Here is a 19911-nt window from a genome sequence, read left to right as displayed (position 1 = left end):
CAATCAGACAGTTCCCTGGGAAATTGAAAACTAATTTTTATAAACTTCTAGCTGAAAATGTTTATACTGATATCTTTTTTTGTTAAAAGAAGTATATGGAATGGGTCATTTTAATTGAAAAATTCATGAAATGAAATTGAGAACGCAAATTGAGATGTATTAATCTAACTCTAATTGAATATCTCTGCAGCCTGGGGACTTATTTATTCAGTTTTTTTATTCATCAATTTGAGTATCATGGGATTCCAACATTTAAATGGTAACTAGGTTCTCTGTTGGTGATGACTGGAGTGGGAGCTGTCTACAGCTCTTAATGTTTGTACCCAAGAAACTTCAACACTGAAAATGTAGCTTTATACCCTTCTCAGGAAGGAAATTCAAGGCTTCCTTGAAATCCTGTGACAGGGAGTAAGCCTGATCCAGGAACATAAAATAATTGCAGTTTGGAAGCAGGCTGTGAGGAGATGCTTTCATCACCTCTCTGTAAATCAGTCAAAAGAGGAATCAGATTGACAGTGGACTATTGGCACAGACATTTAGCAATGGTAAACATGAATGATAAAGCGAACACACAACAGGAGGTCTAAGGCAGATACTGAGTGTATACCACTCAGGGAGCTGTTGTGAAGAGTGTCCTGCTGCTGTTACTCTGCGTTACAGGTGCGGGGATCCTGGTGTGGTGTGCTGGTTGCACTGGGACTCTCCGTCTTCTTCCACGGGGAGGGCCAGTGTTTCTCTTTCCCAATCCCCTATTCTGTTGGGTCTGGCTGATGTTGCAAGTGGACCATTACTGATGCTAGTACTAAGAATCAACGAGAATAAATCTCTGAAACATCTCGGGTGTACTTCTCTTTGGGAGCAATCTCAGCTGCCCTAGACACCTGAGTGGGTGAGGAGAACAAGTGACTGAAGTCATCTGGAAGCATTCCAGGTAAAAGGGCACCTAGCAGGATAGCAGAGGTGCAAAATGTGTGGGCTAATTGCAGTGTTGAAAAGAGGAAGGACAGGGAATTGAGGGGAACCACTGCACTAAAAGAAACAGGAAGGCTGAGTCGTCAGTGACAGCTCACTGAGATGTTGGCAAGGGGCCGAGGGAGCCAGTGGAAGGTCCTACTAGATGCTGTCTTGCTCTGGTATAAAGTTAAAAAAATCATAAACCCTAGGGGGTTTGGAGTCACTGTTCCCTCTAGGTATTCCTGAGTACATTACTAAATGTTGCCAGCTTTTCTCATTAGATGCTCTAAGTTATTCTTAACCTCTGTGGTCACAGCTGTCCTGTGGGGAAGTGAACATCAATATCTCCATCTTTCAAAAGCCTTTTCGCTTGTACTCTTGACTAAAAAAAATAGATCTGTTCTATTTAATAGGTTCTAATCCAAGTTTTATTATATTCACTATATGTATCTGCAATTAAAAAAATGAGCACAGAAGAAACACAATCACTTCCCTGCATGCCATCCTAGAAGTACATTATTTAAAGAAACAGCATTTTCATAAAATTATTGACCTTTCCTTTCCATACTGAGATATTGTTCTCACCCTAATAATCATTTGGATTTCTGAATTTTTTAAATGAAAGATTACATTTAAGAATTTTAAAACTGGGGAGAGGGTGTAGCTAAGTGGTAAAGTGTGTGCTTAGCATGCATGAGGCCAGGGTTTAATTCCCAGTACCTAATTTAAAAAGAAAAAAGAATTTTAAAATTAATTTTACATGTATCTATTGTCAGAATCTGTTACCATATCAGTATAACATAATTAATTCATTTGCATTTTAATAGATGCATAAGATAGACATTAACCATGAAATCAGTTTCAAAAATTGGTTTGTTCAAATGTTCACAAAACTGAGTTTAAGAGTCAGTCAGTCCCCTAATAAATTCCAAGTCACTGGTTCATTCCATAATCAAAATCAATTCTGTCTGAAACAATTCAGCTAAGTACCCAGATATAAAGCAAGAGTCAGTCACTAATCCTAAAGTGGAAAACCAACAGTCCTCACTTTAGTATCCATTCTCCAACAATGCAACCAAAATCTTTTCATATTTGTCAGCAGTTTTAGTCTTAAAATACATTCCACCATCAGCAGAAGTAAGACTGTTATAATTCAGGAAAAATTCTCTAATAGCCAACAAACTAATGTCTCTGTTTGCTATGAACTCTGTATTTAAAAGTTGACAGGATGTTATGATTAAGCAAATATTATAATTTACTTTTATCCAGCATAAGGTTCTTATATTGACATACTCTATTTCACATTCACCATGGACAGCTCATTACTCTAAGTACCTTAACCAATTTGAAGTTTTGGTTATTTGCCGTATCTATCTCATACTTCCTCCATCCTCCTAAAATCCATCCTATTATCTCTTAAGAAAATACCAAGCCAATATCTAGATGTGAATTAAACACCATTTAACTTTATGGTTTTCTCCTTATTTTTCACCTCAATATTCTCTCCAGAAAACAATTTTCCTTTGCTGAGTATAAATTTGGGTAGCCATTGAGAGATGACATCAAAATTCACCTTTTCTTATCCTCTCACTTCTTTATTCTCACATCCTTTTCAAATAGTCACACTGCTACAAAAAAAAGCACAATTTATGTCTGTAGTAACATGACTTTTCTTAGAAAAACAGAAATCAGTTAACAAAGGTTTTAAATCAGTATGGCAAAAAAAAAAAAAAAACAACAAAAAACAACCCAAAAAAGACCCCCAAACAAACCAAACCAAACCAAACCAGTATCCTTTAAGGAAATCTCACACCTCAGTTTCGCAGCCTTGAACTTAAATTGTGTCTTACACTGACAGTAGAGTTGAGCTCTGAATTACTAAGAGTTTTCCATCGCAAACTTGAATACCGTGTGTGCCGCCTGCCATGCAAAGACAGCCAGGGAGCATGCGAGAGCTACGCCAACACGGGAGAGGGCGACGGCTGAGGCCACTGCATGGGAGTGGCACCCTCGGAATAGGGGAGGTGACGCTAGCACACAGTTTCTCATTCTTATGAAAGGTCCACTTGAGATTGAAATCCACTCACTGTTGTAGCCACTGCTGCTGCTAGCCTCTGCCGGCGCCGAGTTGTGCTGAACTGGCCCTTCGCAGATGGCCCTTCCTGACAGTGAATGAGAGAAGAGGAGGGAGGAGAAAACATGGGGTGGGGGAGGGAGAGGACAGGAGATGGGAGGATGAAAGATAATCAGACAAGGGAGAGGGAGAATTTTTAACTGAAGTTGATTTTTGCTCAATCTTAGCATTGAAAAGCTCGAAGGGGTATTCGTGTGGTGAGAGAAATTTATCATTCTCACGACAGAACACCCAAACACTTAAATTTATTCGCTGAATATAGGCCTTACCCTAATAGGAGATGGGAAGTTATGAATTGATGAACAGCTTACCATTTCAAGGTAAAATAAATGTACATACTCTTTTATTCATGCAATGCCATGTTATATGAAGTTGAAAGGCAGTCAATAAATGGAAGCAAAGAAAAAAATAAGTTCAGGAACAAGTGATTAAATAAACAATGCACAGAGGCTAAAACAAACAGGTTGTAATGAGAGTCCAACTCCCCATTTTTTCTCCTACTATAAAGTCTCTGGGATTCAATATTAAGAATGGTGTTGGGATTTTTTCAGGTTGAAGAATTTTCCAAGGAGGAAGCCAGTCTCAATGTCCACAGTGTGTTGGAATAACACCTACAAAACTCAACTATGGAAATTTGAAAGCGTAAGTTTCATTTAGTGATGTGTACCTATGCATAAACCAGTAGAAGAATTCTAGAGATTCCTTTCTTTCTCTTTTTTGGTGGACAGGATTAAGGGATAATAACATTTCCTTCTAATCAATTCAACTTTGCCTGCACTTGACAAACCCTAACTCTTCAAGGCTGTGAGCAATAATCTCAGTTCCAATTAACTGAAACTAAGAGTCACCTAACAATCCTGTCTGAGGGGGGAAAAAAACCCAACAGCATAGCTGTGTTAATCTTTTCAAAACAAGAGAAATAGTTTAAATTCTTATATCTCTAATCCTCTTTAAATTTTCCAAATTACATTCACATTTATCTTCCACCTTCATAAATCTTCTGTGTACATATATGAATATGTTTATTACACACAAACACACATACATAGATAACCTGTTTTACACAAAATGTTTTCTATACAAAATCCCTTTATGTCTAATGCAGAAAAAAAAAAAAAGGAGAAAGAACTATTTTTACCCCTCAGTGTAATCTGAGCTTCTGTGAGATCTAGGTTAGCTACACATGAATGACATCAGCTCAGTTATCTGCTATCCCATACTGACTACTAGTCCTCATTCTCTCCAATACTCAGGGATCTAGTATTTAATTCATGCTACTAGCAACATAGGAAGTTTAGCCGCAGTCTCTTTTGTAGCAATCCTTATAAAATCATTCTCTTCCTGCCCTCCTCTACCTCATTTAAAACATAACCAAATTGTTTCTGCATAATAGTGATACTGAGATTGTTTATCAGAACCAGAAATTTGAAGCTGGGGACACAGGAAGTATTTTTTCTGAAAGGTAATTCCACAGAGCCTTCTAGGACAACTGTTGCCTTCAGTGAATTACACAATGGATTCCTGAGCTAGCTTCCCAGTAGCTTTTAGTAGAAATATGGCCATATGGGTCCAAAATTTAACCTTCACATTCAAATCAACATCATAATCTAACTCAGGTGAAAATAAGCAATGAAACATCCAGTATAACATGCTCATCATTTCTACTTCCCTAAGGTCAATTTTTAAAATGATCTATTTTATAATTATTTCAAAATTATAACTCTACGGAATGCTGAATACGAAGTTCAATAAAACAACACCCACAATAACAGCAGCAGTGACAATAACCACCATGACCACCACCAGACAGTCTAGGTCCCTTCACACATGGCTGGTGGACTAAAAGTTCCAGACTAGAGAGGGGATGAAAAATAAGCCATTTACTACAAAAAGTCTCTCCAGTTGGCCACAACAATGACCATCCGAGAAAGTGGTTCAAGTAATGAAATGATTATGGGCTCAAAACGAATACTGAGCACCATGAGATGGGATTCTAATGGTCAAGAAACATTTAAAGCAGGAGGGAAAACCTGTGCCTTAGGGAGAAGGTGGTGGGTATGTTTAATCTACTACAGTAAAAACAAATGCTATGCCTTTCTGTGGGTAAAATACTGATAATGTTTAGAGCAGTCACAGTCATCACTGGCTGGTTTTATAGTTCCCCAGCCAAGAGTGCGTGCTGAAGAAACTTCAAGTGACTTCGCAGTGGTAGAGAATGGGCATCCTGAGGGATCCTGGAAGGCATGTTGGTTTGGGTTGTTAGTCTAGGGATGGTACTAAATTCTGCAGCATTCACCCTATGATCCTTTGTCTGGCCAGTTCAAGTGCAAGTAAGGTTTCTCTGGGAATGATTAATAGCTTATTGCCACCTCTCAGGCTAGTTGTTTCCATTGAAGTTGGAACTAAATCTCCTACTTTAGAAAGTTTAATGTTTTCTTTGAGTGTGGGGATGAGATGATTTCAATTTCCCCCCAAATAATTAAACCAGAATCACAAGGGCCATTTTGTTACTCCCTGGCAATACAAAAACAAGGCAAAATAGCATAAACAAAAATGTAAGAACAAACAAACCATCCAAAAATGTGACAGGAAGATCAATGAAGCCTATTTCCCTGCTTTTTTAGCAATGTCTTTTGATGACTGAAAAGATTTTCATAAACTCTCCGCACGCTGAAAAGCACAGTAACTAGGAGGGCTATTCAGAGTTGCATTCTGTTTCCTTCAAAAAAAAACCTGAGCGATATGGAGGCCACAGTGGGCCTTGCTACCACAGCAGAGCAGCCAGGGGCACTCACTCAGACTCACTGAGGACGAACCTGCTCCAGACCACAGCTGTGAATGGGAATCTGTTTACCCATATCTTATAAAAACAAGATTGAATTGATATCTATCCACAAATGTGTATGTTCTTATGATGCTGGCCTTCTTCAATTATTTTGCTTATAATGGTTCTTTTTTCCTGGCTATGATAACCATAGATTCCATGCTTAAAAACAAAAAACTCAAAACTCACAAAACTAGACAATCACACACTCAAAAGACATGAAACCGCCAAAAGCAATTTTAGGTAATTTTCTTGTGAAGTCATCTGGCACATCTATCTCTACAGTATTAATTTTCTGAATAGAAGGAAAAACACACAAGCACATACTGAACAAAAGACCACAAAAAATTGTGTTCATAGAATGTGGATATTCTAAATAAAAAACCATGGATCTTTAATTCTTGTGAAAATTTATTTTCAAATACAGCAGATTAGCCAGCAAAGCAACAGTTTGTTATTTACACATTCAGAATTACAACACAAAGAATGTTACCAATAAAATCGGAATTAAGGAAGAATTATTATTCTTACTTAAAAGACACTGAAGAATTCTAAAAAGCAGTTCCTTTACTACCTTTGTATTAGAATATAGATTGATTTATAGTGTAATAAAAAGAAATGCAAAATCATAAGTCTAATTTTGATTATGCAGGGAAGAGTTATTTATAATACAAAGCTAGGATTGGAGTAGAAGAAATTCTAGTTTAAAGATCTGAAAGTAGCATGAATTTTGACATAAAAGGTTTTAGGCATTTACCATATTTCATATCATTGCAATGTAATGTGATAAGAGGATCTTAATTTAAAAATTTAAAACTATTCATTCAACTAAATAGCTAATTCAAAATGAATTTCAAGAAAATTTATTAGGAGCCATTAAGAATTCAGTTGAGATTTTAAGTGATTGTTGATGGCCAATAGTATCTATTTTTGTAGAAGCATAGAATTTTAGAGTTGAAAGGGAACTCAGAGATCATTAAGTCAACTATCATCACTTTACCCAGCAGCTAATGGAAGTCCAGAAAATTTAACAGAAATGCATGAGATTATACTGCCAGGAAATCACAGTGATTAGACTAGAACCCAAGTTTGTTAATTTCCAGCTTATTGCAATCGTCACTTATTGATAGATACAAGTTTGGACAAAGTTAATACATAAAAGGCTCTTTTAAAATCTAGTATTTATAAATGAATGTTCATTACAACCCATTTGATTTTCAGTATAAATTTTTAAGGTGACTTTTTGTTAAAATATGTTTAATGGTCCAGAGACCATAACTGAGAATGAAAATGCCACTTTGCAGCCATATTACATAATTTTAACTTCTCTTTTAAATTCTTTTTTACTCCTGCCAGAATAAGAATAGATTTCTTGCTATTTTAGATAATATAACTCACTCTGAAAAGCACTAGCTTCAAAGTAGTTATAAGCTGCTTTAAACTTTTTAACTTCTATGAACTGATGATATATAAAGACTAGCATATTAAAAATATATAAAAATATGAATGAAGGAAAAGTAAAGTCTGTACCTGCAGTTGTATTTTTGTGTCTTTGCTGACACTTTTTGTTCTCCATCGTCTTGTGACCCGCTTGTCTTTCTTTGAAATATCTACACAGTTAGCCTATGTTACACAAACAGTTAAAAGCAACAAAGTATTTTTAAGTTAACACAGACGATACAGGCATAGACAAAGAGAGCACAGCAAGTTAGTAAAGAATCATTGTTAGACGCCTAAAGCAAACTGGCCAGGAGATAAAGGCATAACTGATGCACAGTGGGCATTAAAAGCAGAGACAAAAACTTAATCATAAAACATATTTTTCTGCTATACAAAATGAAAACAGGAATAGAGATCTTTAGCATTTTTCCTACATGAAAAGACAGTAATAATTCTGAGAGGATCTAACTTATAGCTTCACAACTATTATTTCTAACACAACACAAACGTGGAAGAATGACTCAGATATTTACTTACTGGAGTTAGTTTGTATTTCAATGTAAGACATTTCAAAAAGACATCTTAATTAACACAATGACATCAAGATTCAAAAACATTAAGAATAACTCCAGAATATAAATTAATCTGTGCTGTAGTTATTGTCCTTTAAACGTTACCTTATATATTCACAGAACAATCCAGTAAAACTTCTGAGTGAATATCTTAAGGTCCTTTGACCAGCAGCAATAATATGTTTACCTGCATGTCAGTAAAGTTAGGTGCTGACTGAGTTCTCTGAAGTATTTCCAAATTTTGCAGGAGTTTGCTAAGTTCCACGAGGTTTGACTGGCAGTGTGCAAGGTCTAATACAAATCAGAAATAAGAACATGTTAGAACTGGGCAGGGAGAGGTGGTGATGGTAATATAAGGTAGTCTATCCAAATTATGTATTTGCATAGATCAGGAAGATGCATGTTTACAGAACAATGATACTGACAAATCAAAGAGAACAGACCCTTCTCTGGTTTAGAACCATAAAATCACTGATTATTTATTGAATTACTTTAAAGCCCACTCTTACAAATGAACAGTTATTAGTGTAGAGAGTCATTAAAGTCTCAGTGAAATTGGATGTGCCCATTTTCCTGCTGAAGAGGCCTCTGTCACCTTAGAAGCACCCTCAAGAGAACTTCAGCAGTTGTATGGTTTTGTTATTAGAAACCTGTCTGCCTGCTCCTAAAATAGTTTACAAGGTGGCTGCCTGGAATTTGGGTGGAGTCAAAGTCAAGTTCAGAAAAATAAGATCAAAGTCAAGATGAACATATTTATCTGTAATTGAGCTCACTAACAATGTTGCAGTGATTTCTTTAAAATCTATTAGAGACATACTAAACAAAATCAGATATTCTCAAAGTGTGTTCCCTGGACTAGCAGCAACAGCATCACTTGGGTATGAAATTCCTTCTGCTTGAATGAGTTTCTTCATTCTGTTTAGAACGAAGAAATGACTTCTAAACTAAAAAACAACTTTGGGAGGTGTACTTGAAAACAGTTTTTAAAGATGTGCATACCAAAAAAATACCACTCAAAAACTGACTTTGTGAAATTACAGTCAAGAATGTTGAGTTTTAGTATTACATATTCATTATTTTAATTATTAATTAATTATTATCATATTTACAACATGGCTCCCAGTTATGTGATAACTTTTACATGTGTACTGTTTAGTAGAGACTGCAATAGGGCACGTCTATGAATCTGTTATATCATAAAGTGGTTTTTCCTATTTTTGTAGCCAGTTGGTAAAAATTTCAATTATATTATCTCTGTTTCTCATTAAATCTCAAAGGTCTGAATTGTTACGGATACGGTACAGGCAACAAAATATCACTGTTAGGTTGCAGCTAAGGATTAGCTGGGTCAAAAAGCATAGATAGTTGTGTTTGGGGATTTTTGACATTTTTGGTGGGTTTTTTGCTGCATATAAAATAAAATAGATGGCTAACTGCTATGAGGGTCTTTATCAGGACTCAGGATCTCTGCACACTTGACAGAGAGGAGGGCAGCAGCAATACATTGGGTCCAGGTCTCTTCCAGGTCCCTTCTCTTGGCAGCATCTGCCTTAGGGTGGAGACTGGGTGGCTGCTCAAGTGCGGCTGTTGATCTTCCAGGGAACTCTGGGCCATCAGTGGCCTTTGAATTCCTTAAGAGAGGAAATCACCCAGTGGAGGTGGTGGAAGAAAGTGCTAAGGCGGCTGGTGCCCTTCCGCCACCAACCCCCTTTGCAGGGGAGGCAGCACGTTTGTACTCTTCTCATTTCCCCCACAGAGAAAATAAGGTGAGTGGCTTGGAAGGGTGGAAATACAGACGACAAAAGGGAAGGAAGGAATGAGGGAGAAAACAATGCCAATTGGAAGGGAGGGGTTAGAAGGAAAAGGAGAAAGGAGATGGCTGAAGAGACCTATATTTTAACTGGCCTTTTAAAGAACAAAACTACATCACAAGCATTGTGCTGGGAGGGACATTGTCTAACATTACCTACCCACTGAGCCTTCTATCCAGTAAATATTACATTCATACTTCTTAATAATTGTGATTATCCTACACAAATGGTACCTGTAGTGTAGCACAGAAATCTAGAAATGGGGCTTAAAACCCTTTCTAACAGAATGGAAAGAGAACTTGATAAATGAACTCAATTCAAGGTAAAATCACCCAAAACTAGGAGTCGGGAAGTGTTGATTTACTGTACATTTCTCAGCTGCAGTATGCTCGAGTGGTAACAGTACCAGCCACCCTCTTACCTTCCCGACGGAAGTAGCAACTGAATGGGGGACAAGACAATTCTTTGCAAACCAGAAATCGTCTTCATGGAGTATTAATTGCACTAGGCTTAATAATCCTTCTGGGACTGTAACGTGGAACAAGCCACACCATGCCTTGACATTTCTATCATTTAAAATATGGAAGAAATCCTCGGCTGAATTTCACCGCTCGCCTAAGTGTACAGCTGGGTGTAAGGAATACAAAGATTTGCCCAAGACAATAAAAACATCTTTAAAAAAATAAATCTCTAGAATTTCAATAAATTAAGATTAAATCTAATTTCAGAATCTGGGAAAAAGGGAAAATTATGCCAAGAAAGGACTCCTGAGATAGTTTATAATAGTAAAAAATTAAAAACTTAAGTATCTAGCAGTTTACTTATTTTCTCAACATCTCTACCTTGTTCCAAAAAGAAACATGTGACCCAACTGTGGAATGATAAAATAAATTAAGGTATATTTAAAAATATCCATTTACTATTTCATTTAGGTACCACTGATTGGGAAGACATTATGCGCCCAGCACAGTTCTAAGCACAGGGAATGCAGCAATCAAGTAAGATTCACGGAATTTACATTCTGGTTTAAAACAATTACACAATAATCTATATGTTGAACTATATGTATCCATCTTTAATGATGGCATATACTGGTACATAAGGATAGCATATAGATTATTAGCTTAATGTTTTGTTTCTACGGGAAAAAAACATTCTCCAAGAGCCAAGCAATTCCCTTACATATTTGAGAAGATCTGGTTTGAGAGAAGTCCAGATCTATGAATAGCTATTCTCTCTAAGTATTAGAACTATAAATGTGATATATTATGGGTTCAAGAGGATGCTATATAATGAACTTCTGAAATGCAACCAACCTCAATATTGTAGACTCTATGAAATGATAGGGATAGACCAAAAAAAGTGCTGTGGGAGTTTAGGAAATGAACAGTTACTGTGGTTTGAGGTCATCAGAGCAGACTTAAAAGAGACAGAAGAAACTTTTGTGGGTCTGGAGGATTGATGACAAGGAGTCAGCAAAATAGGAAGGTGGAGAAGGGCAGAGAGGGCACTGCAGGTTGGGAAGAACAGCTTATGCAAAAGCATGGAGGCAGGAATATGCAAGTATGTTCAGGAAATAGCAAATAAGTTTAGATGGGCCTATGACAGCAAGGTTGAAAGGGCAGGCAGGGACAGAGAGCTGAAAGCTGAATGTTAAGTGCCCGGCCAAGTAGTCTGGACTAGAGCCCAAAAGCTCATGAAAGACCACTTGAAGGGATTTTTGCAAAAAGTTATTTTAAGAAATAGTGGTCTTGAGCGAATATTATTTGTAGTGAACAAAGAATTGGCTCTGAAGTTAGTCAAATGTAGATTAGCTGGACTCCCAGCCTCTCCACCATGGCAGCTATGCAATCAGTCTTGGGCAGATTCCTCAGCCTCCATGCATTTCACTTTCCTCATCTGCAAAGTGGGGACAGGAGTAATACCTACGTCTCATAACCGAGGGCAGTGGGATAATGCCTGCTCAATGCTGGCACCGGCTGCAAACATGTTCAAGAACAGTAATGTCCCAGGAGCCTCTGAAACAATGGAGCCACACAGCAGGAGACTGAGAGTGAGGGTAGCAATCAGAGGCTGGGCAAAGGGTGGGCCTGAGTTAGGACATCGGAAATGGAATTTCAGAGGAAGGGGAGGTGAGGGGGAGGGGAGACAGGGGAAGTCTTCAAAGAAATGACAGAGCTCAGTCTCAGCTGGATGAACAGGCTGAGTGGGTTAAAGACTACCCTGAGGTTTCAGGAGGGGTATGACAGCAGTACTGACAGAAACAGGGAAGTCCAGGAGCTGGGAGCATTTTCATGGAGGAGACAGAGAGTCTGATTTTAGACAGGCTGAGAAGAGCGTGTGACAGAGTGTGGAGAAGGGTCAACAGCAAGGGAGAGGGTGGGACTACAGCACAGGTGGGATACAGAGGTCTGAGATTTAAAGAGTTTCCAGCCTTTTTGAGAGAAATGTGGTGCATATGGTAAGACCGCCTAAATTTGAATCCCACCTTCACCATGACTGGCTGTGTGAACTTGGTCAAAGTGAGCTAACTTCTCTGTACCTAAGTTTTCTCACCTGCAAAATGGAGTTGGAAGGATTGAATGAGTTGATGCATATAAAACACCTAGAATAGTGCCTGCTGCACAGGAAGTCTGCAGTACCTATTAACTTCCCCCACAGCCACTGCCACTACCACCACCACCATCATCATTATCATTACCACCACTACCACCACCACCGTCACCACTGTTATCATCAAAAGAGAGATTGCAGTTGAAACTCTAAGCATGCCTATCATCTCCAAAGTACAGAGCACAGTCATTAGGATCAAGTTGGTCACGATCAAGCTCCAGCTCTGACTCTCATTACTATTACTGAAACTAAAAGCAAAGACTGAATCTTGATCACCCCCACAACCAAGGCTGCCCAGAAGGGAATCCCAGTGAAGCAGAGGAGGAGCAGTCAAAGAAAAAGGAAAACTTCACGGGGCCTAAAAGACGAGGTTCATTAGAGAAAGTCTTGCAGGGCGGGTCAGAGGATGAGGCTTGAGAACACAGCATAAATCAGATGGCCTCCTGCTGCCAAGAATGCTTTTTCCATAGAACGAAAAAGGCAAAGTAAAATTATGGGTGAGAAGCTGGAGTCTGCAGGCTGGGGCAGGAATGAGTGAAGCGGGAAAGACTTCGGTTGTTTCATTATCGCACTAAATCCTGAAGGAGAACAGAATGGCAGGACAGAGGACACAGGCAGAGCAGTCAGGATGGGGGGCAGGAGGACCACCCCGAGACTGGGGAGAGGGCCCAGGGATGGGCCACAGAGGATTCTGAAGCACACAGGGCGACAAATACATCCCCAGCAGCCAGGGGCTTCTTGGCATCAAAGTCAATGTCTATTTATTTTTATCAGATGAATAGATTCTGTCCCAGTAGACTGTGTCAATCTTTTCAACAATGGAGGTGGCCACGTTAAATGCCACAAGCATGTGTGAAACGGCAGAAACTAGAGGAGAGGCTGAACTGTCCAGAGTGAGCACTGAGGCAAGCCTACAGTGTTCCAGGGAGTGAAGCTCAGCTTCTTTTCCCAACCTGAGTCTATTAAAGTCAAAGTAAAGTCTATGCGTTTTGTGAATGTATCCAAGTAAGATCCTTTTAATGGGATGTCAGCTGGACACACTTTATGAATATAATGGCTCCCTTAAAACCATATTTTCACATAAACATTGAGTTTGAGATGTGAAGACAGCTAATAAAAATGTTGCTGACTGAGTTCATGTATGTGTAGAGCAAGAAAAATTGGTTGGGGCATGAACACAGATAGCCAAATTTCAACTTTTCTAAGCAAGGACATAAAATAGTCTAACATATCCTTTCACCATAGTTTCATAAAAGAAAAAAATTTTAATATTAAAAAAGTTACACCCAGGGTGGGGGTGGGTATAGCTCAGTGGTAGAGTGTGTGCTTAGCATACACAAGGTCCTGGGTTCAATCCCTAGCACCTCCATTTAAATCAATCAACCAACCAACCAACCAATCAACCTAATTGCATACCCCCTCAAAAAAAATAGAAAAAAAGAAAGTGTTTTTTAAAATAAGGCCGAACATCATCTCAAAATAACTTTTAAAATTAAACCTAGCCTTATTAAATACTTGTTATATCGTTGGTTTTCTTTTTTCATTTTTGAAGGTCAAATGAAAACTGTCTCACAGAGTGGAAATGGTCTGCAGATCCAGTTTGGACGAATGGGCTCAGGCTAATCACAAGAAAGAAGAAAGTTTCTGCAGATTAAGAGGCTCAGAGATGGTGCAGCGAAGGAATCGTGTATTAGTGCAGAAGATTTAATAACCGATTCCTGGCGGAACACCACTACCAGGTAACTGGGGATGTAAGATGCAGTATACGTTTGCTCTTTATCGCCAGCAGCTGGGAAACAGGAAGTTTGTTCATGGGCAAGATGGAGCAGCAGAGAAGGCAGCTGTGGCAGGGACCTAGCCGACTGTCAAGAGCGAGGGTGGAGGGTGCTCTGGAGGTAGCACTCAGCTGTGTGATCCCCCCAGGGTTCAGGGTGCGGGAGGCTAACCAAGCCAGAAGGGAGCTGGTAATGCGATGAGGGAGAGCACTGTAGTATGTGGCAGTCGGGGTAGGGGCGAAACCCTATTAAATTGTGAGGATGCAGGAGAACAGACAGGTAAGAAGCCCTAGTCATGGCAAGGAGAAGATCTAGGGTATAAACAGAAGAAGAAAGAAAGATGGAGGCAATCAAGGGGGCTGGGAGGTGGGGAAGGTGAAAAGTGCAGTACCCACCCACAATCTGCCCCTTTTGTGTCTGTTTCTCTGGCTCAACCTGAGAGCCCACCCCGGGCAAGAACTAACCTTCTGCACACCTGTCCATTTCTTCCGAGTCCTGTAGCCAGGCTGCCACTTTGCTCTGCCCGGTCGTGCAGGTTGCAGGGAGGCTGTTGCTGCATGGTAAAGGGGACTGCCATGGAAAGCTGTTTAGGGGCACCTATGGTGAACAAAGGAAGAGTTTCGTTAAGCAGAAACAGTACATTTAAGTCACTAAAAAGAAGACAAGCATCCTCAAATTGACATTAAAAAAGAGAGGAAAAAGGGTACACTCAAAATATGTAAGAAGCCTCTTGGCTAAACGTGGTATGAGCTCAGTGAGGCCAAAATTCATCAGCAATAATGGCACTCATTAAGCTGCCATCTCTACCACACAGCAGAGGGGAGCTCATTCAAGTCCGTTAGATCTCAAACCCACGAGGACCTACCAACTCAAATTTTCAATAGTTTTGAATTTCTTAGTTAAGTTGTCCTTCTTCCAGCAGTCTGAACTCATGATAGAATGCCTTTCCTTCCCAAAAGCTTTCAGTACTCTGTAACCAACTCACGGTCTCATCAGCCACTTATGTTTCTTAAATACGTTATTCACCAGCAAGCAACTTCGCCATGCTCTGAAAGCACATTGAAAACTGTAACATATAAAACAGCAATCTTGGCCAGTTATTATTATCTATAGCTGACCGACTTTCCATTAAAAGGGATTTTATGTGAAATAAATAAAAGTTGTATGATGTATATACATACTAAAATGATGGCAGTAAACACTCAGTGAAAAAAAGCAGAAACTTATTTCCCCCAAAGCCAAAACAACTTTAAAATTCCATATTTGACTTTAATATTCAATTACAACTGATTTTGTCTCTTCTACATCACAACAAAGTGAAGGACGCACATACTTAGCAAACCCAGACTTATTACCTGCACAGGGCCACAAACCAATTAAAATTCAGGAGTCTCATAATTTGATGCTTAGAATGCAAGCTAAGTGATAAAAAGCTCTTTTCACTCTTTATTGCATTTTGATACATGTAATGGAAATCTTTCACCAAGTTAGATCTCAGAGGTGTGTCATTTGTAACTAGAGCAATAGATCTAGGAAAACCAGTGTTGAAGTGCTTTCTTATTCCAAGGCAAACAGTGGGGAGGATTTGGTTTCAGTTCTCCATTCTCAGATGTCACCCAAGTTATCTAATAAATAACACAAGGGATGAAAACAATACATCTTTTATCAACACTCTGTGCCAAAGACACAGGCAGAAGCTGGAAGAATCAAAGGATTAAACATTTATATTTTTTAAATATCCATCTGGGATACATTTCTTATTTAATTTGGACTAACTCTGGGATTCATTCTATTTTGTGCTGAGAACACAGGAGGCCTAGAGAAACTTGGGGACTATCTTGAGCATCTTGCATTAGATCATTGAGTTTCCTTTCATTTCAGAAGTGGTTAGTATTAGGGTTCCCCTAACACCCTGTTCCTAGGAGAGATATTCCAGAACGAAATAAGGTTTGACAGCCTTGTGACATACAATTAATGGGACTTAACAAAAGTTAGTTGGGAGAAAATTTTTGCAAATGAAACCGACAAAGGCTTGATCTCCAGAATATATAAGCAGCTCATACGACTTAATAAGAAAAAAAAAAACAACCCAATCCAAAAATGGGCAAAAGACCTAAACAAGAATTCTCTAAGGAAGAAATAGAAATGATCAACAGGCACATGAAAAAATGCTCAATATCACTAATTATCAGAGAAATGCAAACAAAACTACAATGAGGTATCACCTCACACCAGTCAGAATGGCCATCATTTAAAAGTCCACAAATGACAAATGCTGGAGAGGCTGTGGAGCAAAGGGAATCCTCTTACACTGCTGGTGGGAATGCAGTTTGGTGCAGCCACTGTGGAAAACAGTATGGAGATTCCTCAAAAGATTAGGAATACACTTACCATATGACCCAGGAATCCCACTCCTGGGCATATATCCAGAAGGAACCCTACTTCAAAATGACACCTGCACCCCAGTGTTCATAGCAGCACTATTTACAATAGCCAAGACATGGAAACAGCCTAAATGACCATCGACAGATGACTGGATAAAGAAGATGTGGTATATTTATACAATGGAATACTATTCAGCCATAAAAACCGACAACATAACGCTATTTGCAGCAACATGGATGTTCCTGGAGAATGTCATTCTAAGTGAAGTAAGCCAGAAAGAGAAAGAAAAATACCATATGAGATCATTCACATGTGGAATCTAAAAAGAAAACCAATATAAATACAAAACAGAAACAGACTCACAGACATAACATACAAACTTGTGGTTGCCAAGGGGGCGGGGGGTGGGAAGGGACAGATTGGGATTTCAAAATGTAGAACAGATAAACAGATATAAACAGATTATATTGTATAGCACAGGGAAATATATACAAGATCTTGTGGTAGCTCACAGCAAAAAACAATGTGACAATGAATATATATGTATGTTCATGTATAACTGAAAAATTGTGCTCTACACTGGAATTTGACACAACATTGTAAAATGACTATTACTCAATAAAAAAAAAGTTAAAAAAAATTAGTTAAGTAATTCCACTGAAATAGTAAAAACTAACTTCATTTCATCCAATTTGCTTACTCTCACAGGTATTTCACGAGGTTTTTCAATGCTTTGCAAAGGAAACTTGGATATATGTTATTACATACATCCCTATTAAGAAAACAGAAAAACGAAATCTTCGCTGAAACACACTTGAACCCAACTCCTTGTGGCAGCCAGTTATTCACAGATGTCTCTAGTCTCAGTATCAGGTGCCAAGTGAGAAGCTGGAAGACCTCTGGGCAGTGTAATGTGGCCATGGTTCAGAAAACTTAATTATTGAATCAAAGGCAGAAACAGCTGTCTCCCTGCCTATTGTTTTAACTTTGATTTTTAATGGGAAACACCTCTAGCTTTTCAGCAATACAGAAAAAGAACTCTTAATACAGCCCAAAGAACAGCTTCAGCCTCCCTTAATCTGGTACTTGGTATAATGGAAAAGACACTGATTTTGGAAACAGAGATGAGGATTCAGAGCTTGGCTCAGCTATTTAATGTCTATGTAACTTCCAGAGAAAATTCTTTACTATCTCTGAACTTTGGATATATTAAAAATTAGAAATGAATGAATGTTAAATGCTTAACATAGTGCCTGGCCATTTGAAAGGGCCACTACTTACTGTCACATTCTCTAGCCCACTTGTTTAACCTCGTGAGGAATGTCACTGGTCTCTCTCATGGTCCTGTATATACTACAGCTCAAGGAACAAAAGCAAGTTTCATGTTCAAAACTTTGTGGTCTTCTTATTACCACCAAAGAAGACATCAATTTGTAGGTGCTGATAAACCCAATCTTCACTCTACTTTCTAATATACCTACAAAGCCATATAAAATTAAGATGAAAGGAACAGTAACTGTTAATTCCCTTGGTGACCCACATTTCCACCTAGTCTACACTTGTAAATAACTTTGATGCTAAATGTCACTATTGTCTTCTGAGGGTTAGTTCACGAGCAAATCTTCTCTTACTGGTTTGTCAAATGAGACTCCATTAACATGTTTGCATAATTTTCCAAGCAATTTCTGGGCTGATTTTTATATAACAGTCATACCTTTCCATCCACAACAGAAATATTAGCAGCCGGTGAGGATTCAGCTGTGGAGGTTGAAGGAAATATGTGAAAACTAGCATCTCTTGGTGATCTCACAATTTCGTTCTGCCGATACAATCGATGATGGCGCAGTTTGGAGACCCACGTGTCAAACCAGTCCTGGGATTTCACCTAAAACAAAGAATAAGAGAGGCAGGTGATGGCGAAACAGATCTCCTGTTTACCACTGGTACAGGCAAGAGATTTCCCTTGATATTGGCAGAGAAACTGTTGAAAAGTTACTTTACCTTCAAATGATAGATGTGTTCTTCTGTGTCAAGATCTATTCTCCGAGCTTTCTTTTTAATTGACATAACAGAGAGTCCGACATCAATGCTTCCATGGACCTTCCCTTTTTGAATCTGAAATCAAAAGACTAGTAAATAGCCTGGCAGGATGTGTGATTTGATATGTCTTTGTGTTGCAGTGGAGCTTAATGTAATCTTTAACTTATCTATAGGAGATGGAATAACACATTTCCTTTACAAAGAAGATCTAATGGCTGAGGTTCTGAAGTTAAGGTCCTTAATCTGAGGACAGCTGAAGTTGCAGTGAGTTCACACCAATTTCAATAAGTAAGACTATTCATTTCTTATTGCTGCTTTTGGCATAACTATTATGTCAAGTCTTCATAATTCTAGATCACACAGTTTATAGCCTAAAAAAGATATATTTACTGGTTCCTAAAATAACTAGGGTCAGTCTTTGACCACAACCCAGAACATCCCCAAGTAATCAGTCAGAAGACAGCTGCTGGGGGAGAATGGGGCAGCTGGGACCGAGAGCCCGGAGCAGACAGCTCTTCATTCTGGCTGTCCTCATCTGATCAAGGACACACAGCTGATTCCATGAAAGAGATGGGGACAGAACTGAAATCTGAGCCCTCCATTAATTCCCTTATACACAGTGGTAAGAAGAAGAGTATTTTCTAGTTTTGCATGCAAACGGTGACTTTTTATATTAAAGAAAAATAATTTGAAATAATTTTAGAGTCAGGATTCCCAAGATAAAAGAATGTATAAAATAGAAATAAAGTTTATAAGATAGGCGTTAAAAGGACATCAATGAGAACAAATGTTGCTTTAAATCTCAAAAAAAGCACGTAAAGCATGGTTTATGGAGAGATGCAGGGAAAAAAGCCTATTTGGGTTTTCTCTCCAAGACAGAAAGGGCAATTTTTATTAGTGTGTCACCTTCAGGTTTAAGGTTCTGTTTCAAACAATATACATCCCAATAGTTAAATCATCATGCAGCAGCTTGAGATTTTTTGCTAGCTTGATCGTAAACACAAAACACACCTTCCATGGAACATGGAACTTTGGTGGCTTGTTAAATCTTACAGGCACAGAAATGCACAAAGCTGGTAACTACAGCACAAGACTTGTACACTATGCTGTTGACTCACTTTGAGCAGAATTCTAAATCAATCCTTGAAACATGCCCTGTGTGCTACTTACATCAAGTGGCGCCTTTGAATACTTTAACATTCCATTATCCAGGACGAAAAAACGCTGCAAGAACCAAACAACCCCCGGTTACTGTCAGGATTTTGAATTATATAAAACATTCACGAGTGTGGGTTGAACGTTGCTTGGCATTTGTAATCAGTATGTTTGATCATTTTCATGTATTTGAATTCAGTGCACCTGG

The 19911-nt window shown here is 38.6% G+C and overlaps 1 protein-coding gene across 4 annotated transcripts in view; it reads right to left on the bottom strand.

Annotated features, from left to right (window-relative positions):
- Positions 1-19911, bottom strand: part of OSBPL6 (oxysterol binding protein like 6) — a 183437-nt gene that overhangs the window by 31677 nt on the left and 131849 nt on the right. For 2 of the 4 annotated variants that reach the window (XM_072961219.1, XM_072961221.1), the window contains exons 6-11: positions 19719-19772; positions 18510-18623; positions 18223-18393; positions 14588-14720; positions 8112-8215; positions 3042-3116 (exon numbers count right to left, since the gene is read on the bottom strand). In XM_072961219.1, coding sequence (XP_072817320.1) covers positions 3042-3116; positions 8112-8215; positions 14588-14720; positions 18223-18393; positions 18510-18623; positions 19719-19772 — 651 coding nt within the window. Of the gene's footprint in view, positions 1-3041; positions 3117-7442; positions 7536-8111; positions 8216-14587; positions 14721-18222; positions 18394-18509; positions 18624-19718; positions 19773-19911 lie in introns of all 4 variants that reach the window. The other 2 variants (XM_015244385.3, XM_072961220.1) reach the window with 2 other exon arrangements.

The sequence above is a fragment of the Vicugna pacos genome, chromosome 5 (assembly GCF_048564905.1).
Source record: "Vicugna pacos chromosome 5, VicPac4, whole genome shotgun sequence".
Taxonomy (NCBI): Eukaryota; Metazoa; Chordata; class Mammalia; order Artiodactyla; family Camelidae; genus Vicugna; species Vicugna pacos.
The sequence above is the reverse complement of the archived record's forward strand: the minus strand, read 5'-3'. Positions and strand labels throughout refer to the sequence as shown.